Here is a 20,803-nt window from a genome sequence, read left to right on the forward strand (position 1 = left end):
TTTAAATTGGTATCCTGTTCAAAAAGCCAGTTTTCCCTAACCAGTCCGTTTTGGTGTTACCACGCCCGTGAGCGAGGCCCTGCTGTTATTCCTAAAACGGTCTGCCAGAGGATCTTTCCCTATTGTTCTTGCAGCAATGCATAAAACAGTACAGAATGGTAGAGTATAATCTGCAATACCAAAAACACAAGCAATGCCAAACATTACCTTGAGGCCCCTAAGTAACTGGTATATCAGAAATTGTATGTGGTCATCTGTTAGTTTTTGGCACTTTACAATGTTATTAAGGTCAGCTCCCATTAGATTTGTCACCAGATACCTGTAAAAGGAAATTAAACATAATTATAATGTACATGCTTTAAAAAAATGCCATGCAACTAGGTTATTAATTCTGTTAAACCCATTAAAAGTATTCAGGTGCTTATGTTAATAGTTGAAGAACCAGATCAGCAGTGCAGCCGAGATTCCGTTGCTGTGAGTCACTAATGGTGTTGAATGGGGCTCAGTCCATCTCCCCCAAAGTTCATTGTATAAGCTTTTATGGTAACATGTACAGAACTTTGGACAGGGAATAGTTCCGTGGGCGCCTATAAAATTTTACCACTATAAAGGATATACGAAAACCAAGCCTGTTGGTTGTGAAGATTGTTGATCCTCACGGTGGGCTTGAAAACAAAGAGAAAGCACAACACATAGCGTAATACTGTTAAAACATTAAACAAACAACATATAAGACAACATATAACAGCTGAATACTGAAATGGTATTTTTAGGACAATAAAATCATTTAATAACAATTAATATTTAATATAATGCACAATTTGCATGGACATATAGATTTAAGCAATTAAAAATCTGAATAGGTGGTTCAACTGCTCCGTAGCACCAATGTTGATGATAGCAATGCCTACTCACCAGATGGAATAGGTTTGCAGGCAGTGGATATTTTAGAGAGTATCCCCTCTCATCTGTGTGCTGCTCTCTGCTTAGCTGGCGTCTCTGTCGGCTCGTGGGTGCAGCTCATCAGCGGGGACTCCTGCAGCTCCAGGAAGCACGTCTGAGCAGATGGAACTCAGCTGCAGCTGATTCAGCACGATGTCAGCCACGGACCACCGTGAGCTCGTCTATCTGCTGCTCACTGCTAGCTGGCGTCTCTATCCGCTCGTGGACGCAACTTGTCAGCAGGTACTCCTGCAGGGCGCTTGAATAATGGGAAACCGCAACAGCTGGTTCAACTCGTCGGCGGCTATAAGAGATGGTTAGCTGGCAGCTCACGTTGATTCACTGATGTACGGGGGGTACTACACCAATGTGTGCGGGGCTTGAACCTCCACCCTACGCGTTTCAAGAGCGATCTGCTCTCTTCCTCAGGGGTATATGAATAAAAAAGTCCAAAATGTCCTTTAAATACTGACTTCACCATTTGGGTAAATAGTTCCACCTGTAGCTAATTGCACATGTGCTGTGCTTGTAATAAAGTTGCTCTTAGTGTGTTTGCAATCAGACACTGCACAGTGAGAATGTCTTTGAACAAAAATGCTACTTACTATTTTGTACAGCTGTTATACATAATGACAACATTAAACATAACACAATATACAATGAACATATACTACTAACAACATATATATTTAAACATGACACAATAAACAATGAACATATACTACTAACAACATATATATTTATGTATATAAACAAAAAATAAATGAATAAAAAAAAAAAAAAAATGCATAATTTTAAGGTAGGACATAAAAAAAAAAAAAAAAAAAAATTTATTTAATATAATATTGCGAATTATGATTAGATAAAATGTATTAAACCAGTGATAGTGTGCTTATTTATGTAGGAGGAACCTACTGCTATAAGCGAATTTAAACACTAATGTATATGACATGTCACCTTATGTGGATGTATTTGGTACTAACCCACCAAAAAGGATTTCAAATCGAATTCTACATTTAAGCCCATTGGGGACAGAGTACATAACTCATAAATCCAATAGGACTCTCTTCTCCCCAATAGGCTCAATGTGTTACCTCCTCTCCAGTGTGGTACAATGCGCTCTATTCCTACGCACCTCAAACCTTTTGGGTCTTTATTGTGCACCTGAAGAAAATGATTAGACACATTGTGTGTGACTAAACCAGTTTTAATATTGTATATATGTTCATACAAACGTCTTTTTATAGCTCGCGTTGTCATACCCACATACTGCAGACCACACGGACATTCAAGTAAATATATAACAAAGGAACTACTACATGTAATATGTTGTTTAATTTTATACTGTTTATGTGTTTTATTTGATATAAAATTTATTTTTTTGTTACTGTATTTGCATGCCGTGCATTTGTTACAGAGGAAGTATTCCCCACAGAGTGTTGTGTCTCTTTGAACTGGCTGCAGCGATGGACAGCTGGGTGCCAGTCTCTGTCCTATATTAGGAGCTTTTGTGAATATAATATGTGGATATTCGGGTAGAATTCCCTCTAGTTCTTTATCCTTTTTCAATATTGGCCAGTATTTCCTTAAAGTTTTGCGTATGTTGGGTGCCATTTGGTTATATTGAGTGACAAATGACAAATTGCCTGATGAGTTAATATTTTTATTTTTATATTGTAAGAGACTGGTTCTGTCCATCGCTGCAACTTCAGAGATAGTTCTATCCAACTCTAGTGGGGAGTACTTCCTCTCCACAAATTTTTGTTTTAAATCCTCGGCTTGAATTTTAAATGTATCTGGATGTGAGCTGTTTCTTTTCAGTCTAATGAACTGTCCCTTAGGGATGTTTTTGACCCATGTGGGGTTGTGGTGACTCTGTGCATGTAAATAATTATTTGATTGAACCGGTTTAAAATATGTGCTGGTGTGTATGTGATTATTAACTATAGTGATTTCTAAATCTAAAAATTCTATTTTATTAGTATTAGTGACAAACGTGAATTTTAAATTATTAGTGTTGTTATTCATATATAACTGAAACTGTGTTAACTGTGCTAAAGTGCCTGACCAGATAAAAATAATATCATCTATGTAGCGCCGCCACAGCACCAAGTTTGCACCATAGGGACAATTGGACCATATATGTTGTTTCTCCCAATATCCCATAAATATATTAGCATAACTAGGAGCAAACTTGGTGCCCATGGCGGTGCCACATACCTGCAAATAATAAGCTTTATTAAAGTGAAAAAAATTGTGACAAAGGATGAATTTAATTCCTAAAATCAAAAAATCTCTAAATTCTTTTGAAACAGATGGGTCATTTTTTAGGGTGTTTAAGACTGATTCACATCCTTGATCATGGTTTATTATGGTGTATAATGAATTGACGTCTGCGGTAACAAAAATATAATGGGGTTGCCACTGAATGTCCTGGAGTGTCTGCAGTATGTGGGTAGTATCCCGGAGGTAAGAAGGTAATTGTATGACATATTTCTGAAGTTGTCTATCTATATATTGAGATAAGTGTGATGTTAATGATTGAATGCCCGAAATGATGGGGCGGCCGGGGGGAAAATTTATATTTTTATGTATTTTAGGGATTATATAAAACAAGGGTAGTCTGGGGTGTTTATTGTAAAGAAAGTCAAATTCTTTTGGAGTAATTAAATTTTGATCTAAACCAAATGTTAAATAATTAAATAATTTTTGCTGGTAATGTGTAGTAGGATTCGTTGGGAGGAGTTGGTAAGTGGATATGGATAAGTTGAATTGTTTGTATTTAGTGGTAAGTTAGTGACTGGACACCAACACTAACTTACCACTAAATACAAACAATTCAACGTTCAGAAATCCCTCAACATTCTTTCCTAGGTTTGTGAGTGGTCCCTTTGTGGACACATTCGCTAAAATGGTCACAGATGACCTAGAGACCCTAAGTAGAAACCACAAAGTTAGGACTGATAATCTTAGTAAAGATGAAAAAATAACTTTACGTGCACTTGAAGAAAATGAAGACATAATCATAAAACCAGCGGATAAGGGGGGGGGGGGGTTGGTAATCATGGATAAATCATATTACATCCAAGAGTCACTGAGAATTCTAAGTGACATATCCACTTACCAACTCCTCCCAACGAATCCTACTACACATTACCAGCAAAAATTATTTAATTATTTAACATTTGGTTTAGATCAAAATTTAATTACTCCAAAAGAATTTGACTTTCTTTACAATAAACACCCCAGACTACCCTTGTTTTATATAATCCCTAAAATACATAAAAATATAAATTTTTCCCCCGGCCGCCCCATCATTTCGGGCATTCAATCATTAACATCACACTTATCTCAATATATAGATAGACAACTCCAGAAATATGTCATACAATTACCTTCTTACCTCCGGGATACTACCCACATACTGCAGACACTCCAGGACATTCAGTGGCAACCCCATTATATTTTTGTTACCGCAGACGTCTATTCATTATACACCATAATCAACCATGATCAAGGATGTGAATCAGTCTTAAACACCCTAAAAAATGACCCATCTGTTTCAAAAGAATTTAGAGATTTTTTGATTTTAGGAATTAAATTCATCCTTTGTCACAATTTTTTTCACTTTAATAAAGCTTATTATTTGCAGGTATGTGGCACCGCCATGGGCACCAAGTTTGCTCCTAGTTATGCCAATATATTTATGGGATATTGGGAGAAACAAAGTCAAATTCTTTTGGAGTAATTAAATTTTGATCTAAACCAAATGTTAAATAATTAAATAATTTTTGCTGGTAATGTGTAGTAGGATTCGTTGGGAGGAGTTGGTAAGTGGATATGGATAAGTTGAATTGTTTGTATTTAGTGGTAAGTTAGTGACTGGACACCAACACTAACTTACCACTAAATACAAACAATTCAACGTTCAGAAATCCCTCAACATTCTTTCCTAGGTTTGTGAGTGGTCCCTTTGTGGACACATTCGCTAAAATGGTCACAGATGACCTAGAGACCCTAAGTAGAAACCACAAAGTTAGGACTGATAATCTTAGTAAAGATGAAAAAATAACTTTACGTGCACTTGAAGAAAATGAAGACATAATCATAAAACCAGCGGATAAGGGGGGGGGGGGTTGGTAATCATGGATAAATCATATTACATCCAAGAGTCACTGAGAATTCTAAGTGACATATCCACTTACCAACTCCTCCCAACGAATCCTACTACACATTACCAGCAAAAATTATTTAATTATTTAACATTTGGTTTAGATCAAAATTTAATTACTCCAAAAGAATTTGACTTTCTTTACAATAAACACCCCAGACTACCCTTGTTTTATATAATCCCTAAAATACATAAAAATATAAATTTTCCCCCCGGCCGCCCCATCATTTCGGGCATTCAATCATTAACATCACACTTATCTCAATATATAGATAGACAACTTCAGAAATATGTCATACAATTACCTTCTTACCTCCGGGATACTACCCACATACTGCAGACACTCCAGGACATTCAGTGGCAACCCCATTATATTTTTGTTACCGCAGACGTCAATTCATTATACACCATAATAAACCATGATCAAGGATGTGAATCAGTCTTAAACACCCTAAAAAATGACCCATCTGTTTCAAAAGAATTTAGAGATTTTTTGATTTTAGGAATTAAATTCATCCTTTGTCACAATTTTTTTCACTTTAATAAAGCTTATTATTTGCAGGTATGTGGCACCGCCATGGGCACCAAGTTTGCTCCTAGTTATGCCAATATATTTATGGGATATTGGGAGAAACAACATATATGGTCCAATTGTCCCTATGGTGCAAACTTGGTGCTGTGGCGGCGCTACATAGATGATATTATTTTTATCTGGTCAGGCACTTTAGCACAGTTAACACAGTTTCAGTTATATATGAATAACAACACTAATAATTTAAAATTCACGTTTGTCACTAATATGTATAAACGTAGAGATTGACGCTCATACAAGTGTATAGACTCACAAACTGTATTACAGCATATAGGTAGATAGGAACTTCCATAAATAATTCCAGCAATTATATAATACTAGGTTAAGGGGGGACATGAACACGGGACCTAGCGGTCAGTCAGCGCGACTACCGCAGATATGGTTTACCCTGCTTACCCCCCTTACCATATACACTTCCCTAAATAGGGACCAAGGTAACATAGAATGAGGGCTACTGCCCATTACCTTTCCATTGAGTGTATGGGAATACGAAATCCATCCAGACGAAGTTCCACTGCGTGCAATCCTGATCAGGGAAATCAGAGTGTAGGGAAGCAAGGAGCACAGCTGAAGTAGAAATCTGCAGGGAGAGTCCTGTAGAAAAAATGAATAAGGGGCACAACTCCGTGCTAAAACTGAGGGTGGTTTATTGGATAATTGCACAGGGACAGAAACACAGCCCACACACCGACATGTTTCGTCCCACGGGACACCTTGATAAAGTCCCGTGGGACGAAACATGTCGGTGTGTGGGCTGTGTTTCTGTCCCTGTGCAATTATCCAATAAACCACCCTCAGTTTTAGCACGGAGTTGTGCCCCTTATTCATTTTTTCTACAGGACTCTCCCTGCAGATTTCTACTTCAGCTGTGCTCCTTGCTTCCCTACACTCTACGTTTGTCACTAATACTAATAAAATAGAATTTTTAGATTTAGAAATCACTATAGTTAATAATCACATACACACCAGCACATATTTTAAACCGGTTCAATCAAATAATTATTTACATGCACAGAGTCACCACAACCCCACATGGGTCAAAAACATCCCTAAAGGACAGTTCATTAGACTGAAAAGAAACAGCTCACATCCAGATACATTTAAAATTCAAGCCGAGGATTTAAAACAAAAATTTGTGGAGAGGAAGTACTCCCCACTAGAGTTGGATAGAACTATCTCTGAAGTTGCAGCGATGGACAGAACCAGTCTCTTACAATATAAAAATAAAAATATTAACTCATCAGGCAATTTGTCATTTGTCACTCAATATAACCAAATGGCACCCAACATACGCAAAACTTTAAGGAAATACTGGCCAATATTGAAAAAGGATAAAGAACTAGAGGGAATTCTACCCGAATATCCACATATTATATTCACAAAAGCTCCTAATATAGGACAGAGACTGGCACCCAGCTGTCCATCGCTGCAGCCAGTTCAAAGAGACACAACACTCTGTGGGGGATACTTCCTCTGTAACAAATGCACGGCATGCAAATACAGTAACAAAAAAATAAATTTTATATCAAATAAAACACATAAACAGTATAAAATTAAACAACATATTACATGTAGTAGTTCCTTTGTTATATATTTACTTGAATGTCCGTGTGGTCTGCAGTATGTGGGTATGACAACGCGAGCTATAAAAAGACGTTTGTATGAACATATATACAATATTAAAACTGGTTTAGTCACACACAATGTGTCTAATCATTTTCTTCAGGTGCACAATAAAGACCCAAAAGGTTTGAGGTGCGTAGGAATAGAGCGCATTGTACCACACTGGAGAGGAGGTAACACATTGAGCCTATTGGGGAGAAGAGAGTCCTATTGGATTTATGAGTTATGTACTCTGTCCCCAATGGGCTTAAATGTAGAATTCGATTTGAAATCCTTTTTGGTGGGTTAGTACCAAATACATCCACATAAGGTGACATGTCATATACATTAGTGTTTAAATTCGCTTATAGCAGTAGGTTCCTCCTACATAAATAAGCACACTATCACTGGTTTAATACATTTTATCTAATCATAATTCGCAATATTATATTAAAAAAAAAAAAAAAAAAAAAATTATTTATGTCCTACCTTAAAATTATGCATTTTTTTTTTATTTTTATTCATTTATTTTTTGTTTATATACATAAATATATATGTTGTTAGTAGTATATGTTCATTGTTTATTGTGTCATGTTTAAATATATATGTTGTTAGTAGTATATGTTCATTGTATATTGTGTTATGTTTAATGTTGTCATTATGTATAACAGCTGTACAAAATAGTAAGTAGCTTTTTTGTTCAAAGACATTCTCACTGTGCAGTGTCTGATTGCAAACACACTAAGAGCAACTTTATTACAAGCACAGCACATGTGCAATTAGCTACAGGTGGAACTATTTACCCAAATGGTGAAGTCAGTATTTAAAGGACATTTTGGACTTTTTTATTCATATACCCCTGAGGAAGAGAGCAGATCGCTCTTGAAACGCGTAGGGTGGAGGTTCAAGCCCCGCACACATTGGTGTAGTACCCCCCGTACATCAGTGAATCAACGTGAGCTGCCAGCTAACCATCTCTTATAGCCGCCGACGAGTTGAACCAGCTGTTGCGGTTTCCCATTATTCAGCGCCCTGCAGGAGTACCTGCTGACAAGTTGCGTCCACGAGCGGATAGAGACGCCAGCTAGCAGTGAGCAGCAGATAGACGAGCTCACGGTGGTCCGTGGCTGACATCGTGCTGAATCAGCTGCAGCTGAGTTCCATCTGCTCAGACGTGCTTCCTGGAGCTGCAGGAGTCCCCGCTGATGAGCTGCACCCACGAGCCGACAGAGACGCCAGCTAAGCAGAGAGCAGCACACAGATGAGAGGGGATACTCTCTAAAATATCCACTGCCTGCAAACCTATTCCATCTGGTGAGTAGGCATTGCTATCATCAACATTGGTGCTACGGAGCAGTTGAACCACCTATTCAGATTTTTAATTGCTTAAATCTATATGTCCATGCAAATTGTGCATTATATTAAATATTAATTGTTATTAAATGATTTTATTGTCCTAAAAATACCATTTCAGTATTCAGCTGTTATATGTTGTCTTATATGTTGTTTGTTTAATGTTTTAACAGTATTACGCTATGTGTTGTGCTTTCTCTTTGTTTTCAAGCCCACCGTGAGGATCAACAATCTTCACAACCAACAGGCTTGGTTTTCGTATATCCTTTATAGTGGTAAAATTTTATAGGCGCCCACGGAACTATTCCCTGTCCATACTGTTTTCCTGACCAGGGGGTCAGGCTTTGTGTCCTAGGCAGCCCCTTATGTATAGTTTTATTTAATATATAAGGTAATAGTTACTACACCACACACATTGCGGTTAGCGCTACCTGTTTTGTTGTTTATGTACAGAACTTTGCTATAAACGAGAGGTTATTAAACTGAACTTTAAATGTTTTCACTATCACGCCACTGTACATTTCTGCACTTGATTTTTGGACACAGTTATCCAATGTATTTCTAGGAGAATACCCAATGATAAGCTGAGGCGCTATATCAAATTTATGAGCGTGTAATTATTATACCATTGGCAGGAACTATTCACTACTGGGAATCTTAACAGTGAGTACTACGAGAGTTTGATTTAAAAATAATTTTCCTTCATGTCCTAAATTGTAAATAAACATTTTCTCTATGAGTGGAGGTGGCTAACACCACCTCTTTCCAGTAAATGTGATCAACTTCATTAAGGTTGTGTTCATGATATAACGGGGATCTTTTCTCTTTCTTAGCAACATCAAAACAGACCTCGTTTAATAAATGCTAAAGATGCATTTATGCCGTCAGTTCTCTTCCTTGTATATTAATTACATGATAGCCCTACAGTTTGCAATATGTGTTTCAGAAAAACTGCCCTAATCAATTTATATACATGGACATCTTTAGTGAACTTTTAACAAGCGCAATGTTCAACTAATGTATATAAAACATTTTTTTTTTCAAATAAATATACATATTCTTTTTTTAATTATAGGACTTTACATTTTTTACCACAAGTTTGAACAACAATGCCCTTAAGGACACTGCTGGCATATGTAAATGCTATAAATAAATAAATACATCCATTTTCTTCACAACCTTTTATTTGAATAAGAAATAGCAATAAAACCTTCCCAGGTGAAACAATAAATTAACCCCTAAAAGTAGCAGTCCTTATTCCCAAAATATAGGGAAATTGCAATAAACTGCAACTACTTTACCATGTAACAACCTCTCTACTATTGGTAGGACTTGTTTAGACTAAATTTAGGCCAAACGCAACTTCGAAGAGCACCACATAAATGACAGAATATACAACGATTCAAAATGCGGTTGGTAGGTGATCACACCACACAGAAGAAAGGCATTTCCAAAGTCGCCGAGCTATAAAGCAGTGGTTAGAATGTTACAGGGCAGCTACTTTGAAGTCTTCCCCCCCACAAATTGTTATATTCATATTTCTTCAAAAACAAAAAATATTTAGGACCAAGCTAAATATGCCCTCACTACCACAAACGAATTTCTCCATATTACCAACATTTACTAGAATAAATGTATCGTACTGTTACATTGTTGCCCACAATGCCATTCGCTTGTGTCAAACCAATACTTACACTTCATGAAAGTTTTCAATTGAGGTAGATGGAGTAAACACATCCAGCAAACCTATAACCTACGAGACAGAAACATCTGTTAATGCACAGACTGCCGAAGCGAAACAGTGATGGAGAACACCAGTTATTTACAATATCACAAGATCTTCAAACAAACAGTCTTGAGTTTGCTGAAAGTTACATGTGTACAGTAAAACACTGTGGTGATTTTCTGCGCTTCTTTCATTTTATTCATAGATTTCTCAAAAAGTAATGCCTTGTATGATGGCATTAGCCGAACAGTTTGCCACTTTAATCATCATCATCGCACCCAATTAAGATAAATACATTTTTCACAGGACATGAATATTTTTTTTTTTTTTTTTAATCACTTTAAGGATGACAATCTTTCTAATGAAGCCAATTACACGGACATTGCTTAATAACAAATTTACTGGCATGTTACCATGGGACAGATTCAGCTATTCATCTACCACTGCCAAGAACATAGATTGCTGGATTAAAAATACATTCTGTCCCAAATACATAGCCCATTCATTACAGAAGAGGCAGCTTTCAATGTCCTTACTCCAAACCTTCACTGCTGGTTGTTAAAGAGGCAAATCGAAGCATTCAATTGTTTATGTATTTTTTTTGCGATATGTTTACATTTTTAACAGAATTGAAGCAGGGGGTCTCCAGAGCGAAACCTCAATTTCAGCTCCGGGGACCACCTGTGTCCTGAAGACCCAGACCTCCGTAGGGGGGGTTATCGGTAGCCGCTCCGCTAGCAGGGTTCACATAATGGCGGAGTTTGATAAGGTTCCGCGCCCTGTGGGCCAATAGGAAGCCGTGAGGTCCTCAGGTGCGACTTCCTATTGGCCGGTGTGATTAGGGAGCTTTAAAAAACTTTGCCGAAATACCGGCACTCCCTTTGGAGGTCTATAACTCTGGAAGCAGGGGTTCCCCAAGCTGAAATTAACGGGGTTCGGCTCCAGAGACCCCCTGCTTCAAACAATATTTTTTTTGAAGAGCATGAATTGCTCCTTTAACATACATTTACATGTTTATGATCGCTCTCCTGAACGGGAGTAGTTCGTTGCTTACGTTTTCATGCTTCATGTGCTTGAGCAGCCGCAGTTCCCTGTAAGTTCTTCGTGCATGAACAAGTGACTGGAATGGCCTGGACAGCTTTTTCACTGCCACCTTTTGTCTCGTCTTGGTATCATACGCCGAGCTAAAAAAATCAAAAGGAAAGTTACAAACTGGAGTGTGTTGTAGCAGTATATGTTCTGTCCTGATAAATATTTCTATATCACAATGCAAGCCTGCAAAAGGAAGTCTGTTTGGGAGTACCAAGTCTCTCTAATGTATGCTGTATAATGGGATTTTCTAGTATAATCTTGGCAGTGGTACACACTTAAACTGACAAATAGATACTTAACAAGACAGTTCCCCTATAGAGCAAAGTGAACTAATGGCAGTGGTATGAATGTTCGATTAAAGGTGCAATCGCACATGGTCGCCAGTTACTTTTCCATCCAGAAGCTTCCTAAGAAATGTATTTATCAACCAAGTGTTTCCTTTCACCTTGGCCCACCCTGCCCTCAGAGAGCCAATAAAGTTAAGGGAAGGCGAGGAGGGGGACTCTGGCTGTACATATATTGTAAGCTCTCCGTGGCAGGGATTTCCTTTCCTATGGTCTGATTTTATTTGCTACACTTATTGTATTATTATAACTCCCTGTACTGTATTGTCTCTCTTGTAAAGCACACATATACAGTATACATACATACCATCAGTGACATGACATGACACAAAAAGGGAGTAGCCAGAGGATATCAACCCCCTCCCAAGTCCAATTTTGACAAATATTAATAGGTGTCAGATTTACAGAAAATAGCGTATTAATCACTGGAACTAGTTCAGTCCTTGGAGGCATTGCCCCTCTAAATGTAGGTGACTGACATCTTTAAAATGGTAAATGAAAAACAAAATTGGACACGTGTGCAGGAAGTATTTAAAATATTTGTGTTAAGCTTAATGTTTCAGTGGTAAACAAATACTTAGGCTATCTTTACCAAATATATGACTGAGTAATGATGCCATCATTACTCAACTAGGTAAACAGAAGTAGCTCATAAAAGCATAAATTCAGTAGGACAATGAAAAGGAAACCATTATTTTCTCAAAGGAAAACAATATATATCAATAAAAATGGCAGAAGATATTGGGTATTTTAATCAGACACAAGGGGTTAATGTTGGTGACAATTGTATTACAAATACAAGAATTGCTGTTATGGCCAGATAAACCCATGACCAGGGACGTTTATAGAACTGATATAATCAAGGGATAAGGGCATCTGTTTTTGCCAGAAGGGATTGAAATATGGCTTCCCCTACACTAGAATAAAAAAGGCGCTTTTAAATGCACCTTCACAGACATTATTTGAAGAGGTCAGGGGGCGTGCCTAAGAAGGTATTCCAAAAAGAGTAAATGTATTAAATATGAAGATATCATGGGCCCAACACCTATTCTGAAGAATAACTAAGGCCTCGGACATGCTTACCACTGGCGTGCTGAGGCTCAGGGAAAGCGGGTGCTTTCCCTGACCTTGCGGTTGCTTGTCCTGCTCGCCGTAAGGGGGCGGGCCGGGGTCGGGCACGTCACTGGACGGGGGCGGGCCAGTGACGTCACGGAGCTGGTTCGCCCTCATTGGGCGAACCGCTCACGTGACCGGCCTGTCGTGCCAGTAAGCGGGGGAATTTTAAATTCCCCTAAGACCTGCGCTTCCACAAACACGCGGAAGCGTAGGTGAGCCCCTACTAAAGCCGCTCTAATTGCGACTGTAGGGGCTCAGTGCTGAGCGGGAGCGCGCGTTAGCACGCTTCCGCCAGCAAGCAGGCAACATGACCGAGGCCTAATAGATACTCGTAACAGTTGCAATGAGACGGATGCAATAAGGCTAAACCCTTCATACCTAGGAGATGACAAGGGACCCATATCCACTAAGATTTTGGAGCAAGTCGGTCAAAATGAGTCTCGTTACATTTGGCAAACTCACCTGAACCTGATAGGAATCACGTTATTCCAAGTATTATAGAAATAAAGTTAGGAGCGTGTTTCTATATTCAGCCAACTTTTAAAGTCCAAAGACTTTTTTCCTTCTTAAATTATAAAAACGGTTGTGGCTGATTGTTGGTGGAAAGGAGTGGGTTGTGTGTGTGTGTATGTTTCGATGCAGAAGGTTTGGGCATATTGTAAAAGTTGGCATGTGTAAATAGACAATTAGATTTCAACCAAATGTCCATGTTGGAGCACGTGAAATCCCAAGTCCAACTCAAGACCCGTTGGGAAAAGATCTGATCAATGTTAGATCATAACATAACTTAGATTCTTTGTTTCTTTTATTTTGATGAAACAGTCTGCATTTATTGCAACTGTATGTTCTTGTAATAATCTTTCTGTAAGCCAAGCACTATATATTTTAAATATTAAATATTTAATATTAAATTAAATATTAATAGTAATACTTTGAGCTCAGATTTAAACTGTTGCACACTCTGTAGAGGGTAAAGTACATTTTGAGACACATTTTGCTGTAACAGGTGTGTTTTAAGTACATAGTTTTGTCTTCGTAAAAAGGGACCATTAGACTTTGCAAATAACATATATCTGATACTTTTTTGGTGGTGGCAGCGGACAGATAGATTGCAAACGAGCATGGGTAAATATGAACTCATTTGAAGTACCTTGCGAAGGAGAAAGGCGAGTTGGCTAGTTTAGCTGTGTGTATTAACCATAATTGCATACATAAGTCACATGCTCTCAAATGTGCTGTCCCTGACAGATAGGATATTGGGACGGATTCAGGGGAGATATTGTTCATTTGAGGAACCTTTGCGTAAAGTGGGTCAGCTAGAGAGCTGTGTATTAACCTTGTCCCACATGTAGGTCACGTGCTCATAGTTGTGAGGAGCGGCTCAGCGAGTAAAGACACTGACTGGCACTGAGTTTGAAGCAGGGGAACCTAAAAGACCAAGAACTAAAGTTTCAAGAAACCACTAGGAGTGTGCACTCACACTGGCCCGTGTGAGTATTGTGTTATTTCCCCCCCCCTCATTACCATCAGCTACCATTTGATAGTTACCCCTAACGGGCAACAACAAGATACCAAGATAGGAGAAGACTCACATTAGCCCGTGTGAGTGGTTGATTATATCATTTAATGGTCTAATACTTCACTATCCTTCCCCACATTGTCGCTTATGTGCATGTTACTTAACCTTACCCTCTTTTTGTTTACATGAGGAAATCCCCCTGGAGGGGTATACCAAATGAACGAAGAAAGCTGAATACACACCAAGAAGAGGATCCCAAATCGTAGAAGAACTTACCATTCCGAGGAGACGGGAAACCCAAAGAAACCTTGATGTGACTAAACTTACACAAGGCCGTGTAAGTTATATATTATTTTATTCTTCCACCCACACATACACATTATTGTATGTATACCTTTGATTCGTGAACCATCATTGTAATAGATGTGCTAACCACGCTATCCGTATCAATCACTAGAGATTTTACACTGCCCGTTTCCTATAACTGTGCTCCCCCATTCTTTTCTGTATTCATTGCCAATAAGGGTCCTGGATAGATCCTGCTGGGGTTCCGAGTCACAGGAGGACATCAAACGAACACTATTCACAGGCAGTATCTTACCCCCCCTTTTTTTCTACACCTCCACACTTGTAACAAGCCTTACAGAGATAGCGCCCGGGTACCTTTTCACATCAATTCCTTGTGACCTTGGGCAAGTCACTTTATCTCCCTGTGCCTCAGGCACCAAAAACATAGATTGTAAGTTCCACGGGGCAGGGACCTGTGCCTGCAAAATGTCTCTGTAAAGCGCTACGTAAAATTAGCAGCGCTATACAAGAACAAACTATTATTAGTAGTATATTATATATGTGTGCTGTACGTGACAATGATAGTGTTACTTTAAGGTGATTGAATCTTTCTAATGAAGCCAATTATACTGATCAGCTCTTTATTTTTTCCTGGTTCATTGGACTACACACCTCTAAAGACTATGCCCACTAAAACCATCATCACAATTGTTGTCGTGAACATAAAAACAAGTTAACCACCTTTAAAGTAGTGGCCCTGGCAGTTCCTAACATTATAATTTAGTCATTGCACCTCCCACGTATTACCCAGTGTGGGGAGAGAACATGGTTAGGAAAGACTCCAAAATGTTGACAACGTACAGTTTATATAGAAATCAGTATTACTATTATGTTCCGGGTTTTTCTTAAACATCTCTGCAACAAATCTTTCAGCTGGGCATATTGTCATCTGTTTATAATTAATCCCCAGTGAAACAAGCTTCCTAGGAACATTAGTGGTTTCAGCTATCCGTAGCGAAACTACTCACCTAACTTGCATGAATAATAAAAAAAATAAAAAAAAGGTAAAAGTTAACAGTAGTGTTGGTTTACGTGCAATAACTCATCATAAACCTTTGAGGCAGAACTTGGACTTGACAGAGTAAAGGTGCGGATACATGTACTATGTAATGGGAAACCCAGTATGGCTATTCTGATAAAGTAAAGTATTGTGCTATATATACAGAAAGTAGCTGCGTTTGTATAAAACGTTGGAAGAAGACTGCTCTACACCAGGAGGGAATAATAATAATAGCCAAACAGTGTGGGGAGGGCGGTGCTCACAGGGAAGTGGGGACAATTGATAAACTACTGTAGGACAGAAAGAATCCCTTTGTGTGGCACTAAAGAGACACCCTAGGTAAAATATTAAATCATACGAACTGATTGTGGTTGGAATGTACAATTGTTAGCAGTTTGGTGGTTAGGTGTCCCTTCACAGGGTTTCTCCTTACATTACGAATCAACAAGCTTGACTCAAGTACCAGATATCAGGTATTATATCCTGTCATCTCAGGACACTAGATGGCCACACGGATTACAACCATCTAAAATATTAAGTGTACATAATATCTAGTTATCAGATATATTATAAGCCACTGTATCACTAGTATAATTAGCGACACTTACCCACACCCCTTCGGTTCTTTTAATTGTTTTTATTCGTTTTGTATCTATTTGTTGTGGTGCCCAAACAGTTATATTTTTAATTAATTTCAATAAAGATTTAATATTTTACCTAGGGTGTCTCTTTAGTGCCGCACAAAGGGATTATTTCTGTCCTCATTTATCAAAGTATTGGGCTGGCATAAGTTCTATGATGTATACATTTTTGCCATTAGATTATAGTAATGTGATTCTATTTAAACACCCTATTAAGATCGAGGTAGCTAAAAGCACGTATTAAAATGCAGCCACAAAAAAAAAACCTAGTCATCACTTTGTAGGACGCTGCTGTTAACTATAAATAGAGTGTCACGCAATTAATAGCATATAACTATTAATTAAATGCAGTTCGAAGCGGAACCGTGCTATTTCTAACTCTGTTCCCCTCCCCCCTGGATCTGGAGACACTTACCATTTTAGTTGCCAGTTTTACTACCTGGATTTTTTTTATCATGGCACCAACAGTCGCGTAGGAAGCCCCAATGTTATTCCTCCTGCTTCCTGCTGGCCCGCGGGATTTGGCAGCTATTTGAATTCCCTAATTAGAGCCGAAACACTAGCAACTAAAATGGTAAGTGTCTGGGGTACCGAGGGTTCCCATCGCTCAATAGAGCACAGTTCAGCTCTAGAAAACACTCCCCCCCCCCTCCCTTGTTTGGATTATGTCTAATGAGTGGGGTGGGGGGCAGAGAGGGGGAGATTTCCGCTTGAAAATGTTGCTTTTAGATTTAGAGTTCAAAATGTTGCTTTTCTGGGTCCTTGGGTACGAACTTTATTTGAACAGTCCAATACAACAACTTCTTCTTTAGGGATGCTCCTGCAGCATTCCCCAAAGAGGCACAAGTCTTTCCCTTGTTATCACTGCAAGGCAATGCACTCGCCTTTACGAATGTGGCTGCTCTCACCTAAATTGGGACCCGTTGGCAGGGTGCCCTCAAGTTTGAGGCAGCACACCTTATCCTCCCCCCCCCCCCCAACATAGCTTGTACTCCCCTAGTTTGAGGACAGATAGGAACCTATCCCTTCTGGCAGCTATGAGGTGATACACAAATGAACCGATCAGTAAGGAACCCATGATGGAGTGCCTTGCCATCCCCTTGTGGGTAGGACACATTCAAAGGCCATATATAGAGGGACCCTGAAACTGATTGTTGTATTCCAGTGAGGGAAACGTCACAAAGTGGTTCCTTTCCTAGTTAATTAATATAAACTGTATCTACAGGTGAGATCCCCCCTGTAGTTCCTCCTGGGATCTGATCTGGAATCTTCCATCCCCCATAGTGACATCACTAGTCACTATGACTACTAGGGGAAGGGTTAAGTTCTACAAAGTATCTTTACCTAGTGACATCCTAAGCACCTTCTAGAAGGTGGGTGCGGTTAAACAACTGCCTTAATCACTGCAACATAATCATAGACCAACTGCAACATTTGTTTAAGGGCCATTACCAGGATTAACCCTTTAGGATTCGTTAGAATCCCACTGGGGTACTACATTACTATATTTTTGTACCAGTAATATACATTTGTAAAATAATAATACTGTAGTTAGAATGGCCTTCATCAAAATGTCTTAAATTAAACCAATCATGGTTTGCAAAGACTTCTAAGAAAGTCTCCACCTAGGGACACATTTCAAGGGAAAAAAACACTTGACGGAATAGTTCCTCCTTCTCCTTCCGTGCACCCCAAAACTGGAACAACCTACCAGAGACTCTCACATCCACCACCAGTTTAAGTTCTCTCAAATCTAAGGCTGTCTCACATTTTAACCTGGTCTGTAACTGTTTCATACGCTCATAATATATATTTTCTTTAACTGTGCACGCAATGTCTTGTATATAATGTATACCCTGTTCATTTATGTAACTGTACTTGTAACCATGTACTATTTGTTTTACTCTGTGCCCAGGACATACTTGAAAACGAGAGGTAACTCTCAATGTATTACTTCCTGGTAAAATATTTTATAAATAAATAAATAAATAATAAATAAGGTGTCTCATGGCAAATCATGGCTTTATAAATATGGGCCTTTGTTTCTGGCTTTTCAATAGAATGTTTTGTTTTCAATTCTGAGCCTTATATAGCTGAAAGAGAAGAGCAGTACTATGCAAAATACACAGAAAGAACAAAATAAAGCTCAACCCCGTTATAACGCGATCCGTTACAACGCAAATCTGCTTCTAATGCGTTACAAGCGTGGCTTTCAGCTTTTCTATTTATGAATACTTTACAACACGATTATTGGTACTTTAAATAATGTATTGTACAATGCATACAATTGTACATTATTTCTAACGCGATCCGCTTATAGCGCGATGTGGATTCTTTGGACCCCAAGTACAGCGTTATAAGGGGGTTGAGCTGTATAGTAGAGTCCCGATTATCCGACCTAAAACGGAACCGATAGTGTTGGATAAATGAAAATGACGGATAATACAGAAAGCATAATCCGACATCTGAGCGCAACCCCCCACCCCCCTTTCTTCTCACTTACCAGGCTTGCCGGTGGCAGTAGAGGACTGAAGACCATGGGAGCGGAGTTGCACAGGAGGGAGACAGCTGGCAGCGGGAGAAGAGGACCATGCCAGCGGAGGAAAGGCGTTAAGACAGCGGCCGGCGGAAGCGGTAGAAGACCATGTGAAGAGCAGGATGGCACAGGAGAACGGTCGGGGAGGAGTGCGTTGTAACAGCGGAAGACACTGGACTTCCGGAGTCTTCCGCTGTTATAGCGCGATCCTCTCCGGCCATTCTGCTCCTGCTCTTTGCACATGGTCTCATGGTCCTCTTCTCCCGCCACCAGCTGTCTTCCTCCTGTGCCGCTCCACTCCCATGGTCTTCTCTTCCGCCGCCGGTAAGCAAAAAAAATGGGGGGCGCTGCAGATGTCGGATAAAACTGAGTGTTGGTTAATTGAAAGTCGGATAACCGAGACTATACTGTACATACATTAACGAGCAATCCGTGTCCTTTTGTTAATTACAGGATTGAAGCAGGGGTGTCTACGGAACTGAACCCCATTAATTTCAGCTAGGGGGACCCCCTGCTTCCTGGGATACCGGTACCCCCTTTTTGGAGGTAAGTATCTCTCTGCAGTTTAAAGCTAGTGTCATGTAGGCCAATAGGAAGCCGCACCGGATGACTTCACAGCTTTCTATTGGCCCGCAGCAGCTTTGAAAATCAGCCATAATGTGAACCCTGGAGTGGCTACCGTCACCCACTACGGAGGTAAGTACCTCTGGAAGCAGGGGGTCCCCAGGGCTGAAAGTTATGGGCTTCAGCTCGAGACCCCCCTGCTTCAATACTGTATTTAAATTAAAAAAAATAATACAAAAAAAAAAGTGCATAGCTAGTCTCTTTAAATAGTAACCAAATCCAAATAAATTATCATACTAAACTAGCACAGGGTATTTTCAACATACTATTATTTTTACATCTTATAGCATCACCCATGAAACATCTCTTTAGCGTGTAAACAAACGTAAGGCACAGAGAATACAAAATACAAGGACAAGTACACCGTGATCTTATTTCCAGTAACAAGTACATATTTTATGCACACTAGATAAAGATAAAGGTGCTAATAATGGAAAAAATGATTTTTGGTTTTAAGACAGGTGTGCTTAGCTCCAGTCCTCAGGCCTTCCCCCTTGCCCCAACAGGTCAGGTTTTCAGGATGTCCCAGCTTCAGCACAGGTGGTTCAATCAGAGGCTCAGCCGAAGACTGGGCCTCTAAGCCACCTGTGCAGAAGCTGGGACATATAAAAAGTTTACACAGAAAGCAGAGGCAGAAAGAAAGAGGAAGTCAGTTGGCACGTGAGGAGAAAGTAAGAATGCTGGAGAGAGGCGGAAAGAATTGGGTCATCAGAAGCTATTAAAAGGAAAGTGATGGGAGGGAGAGAGAAGGAGGGGAGGGCGAGAGAAGCAGGGGAGGGAGAGAGAAGCAGGGGAGGGAGGAGGTTGGTTTCTTAGAATTCCCGAGCAACGCTGGGTACTTCCAGCTAGTTTCCCATATTTTACATGTTCCATTATTGAAGCACAGGGTTTTGTATTTGTTTTCCATAATGTAAGACCAATTCCCTTTACCTACAGCCCTCCTAAGGTATTTGTATAGTGTTACTAATGCATTTTGTTATCGAGGTAGGTCTGAGCTCACCTAATTCTGTTTTGAGAAATATAAAATAATAATAATAATAATAATAATAATAATAAGGGAGAGAAAGCACGCGAGAGACAAAAGTGAGCATAAATCCAAGAGTTTATTTCCAGCGCACATTGTTTTCCAACAAACCAATGCATATTATGCAGCACTGATAGGACATCTCATTTTAAAAGTTTGACTCCACTAACTAC

The 20,803-nt window shown here is 39.3% G+C and overlaps 1 protein-coding gene across 3 annotated transcripts in view; it reads right to left on the reverse strand.

The window, feature by feature from the left end:
* The window catches only part of MAPK11 (mitogen-activated protein kinase 11), a 52,176-nt gene that overhangs the window by 19,417 nt on the left and 11,956 nt on the right, over positions 1-20,803 (reverse strand). For all 3 annotated transcript variants that reach the window (XM_075599860.1, XM_075599859.1, XM_075599862.1), the window contains 3 exons: positions 11,441-11,570; positions 10,355-10,413; positions 208-319 (listed from right to left, as the gene is read on the reverse strand). In XM_075599860.1, coding sequence (XP_075455975.1) covers positions 208-319; positions 10,355-10,413; positions 11,441-11,455 — 186 coding nt within the window. In that variant the 5' untranslated portion in view covers positions 11,456-11,570. The remainder of the gene's footprint in view (positions 1-207; positions 320-10,354; positions 10,414-11,440; positions 11,571-20,803) is intronic.

This window comes from Ascaphus truei, chromosome 5, assembly GCF_040206685.1.
Source record: "Ascaphus truei isolate aAscTru1 chromosome 5, aAscTru1.hap1, whole genome shotgun sequence".
Taxonomy (NCBI): domain Eukaryota; kingdom Metazoa; phylum Chordata; class Amphibia; order Anura; family Ascaphidae; genus Ascaphus; species Ascaphus truei.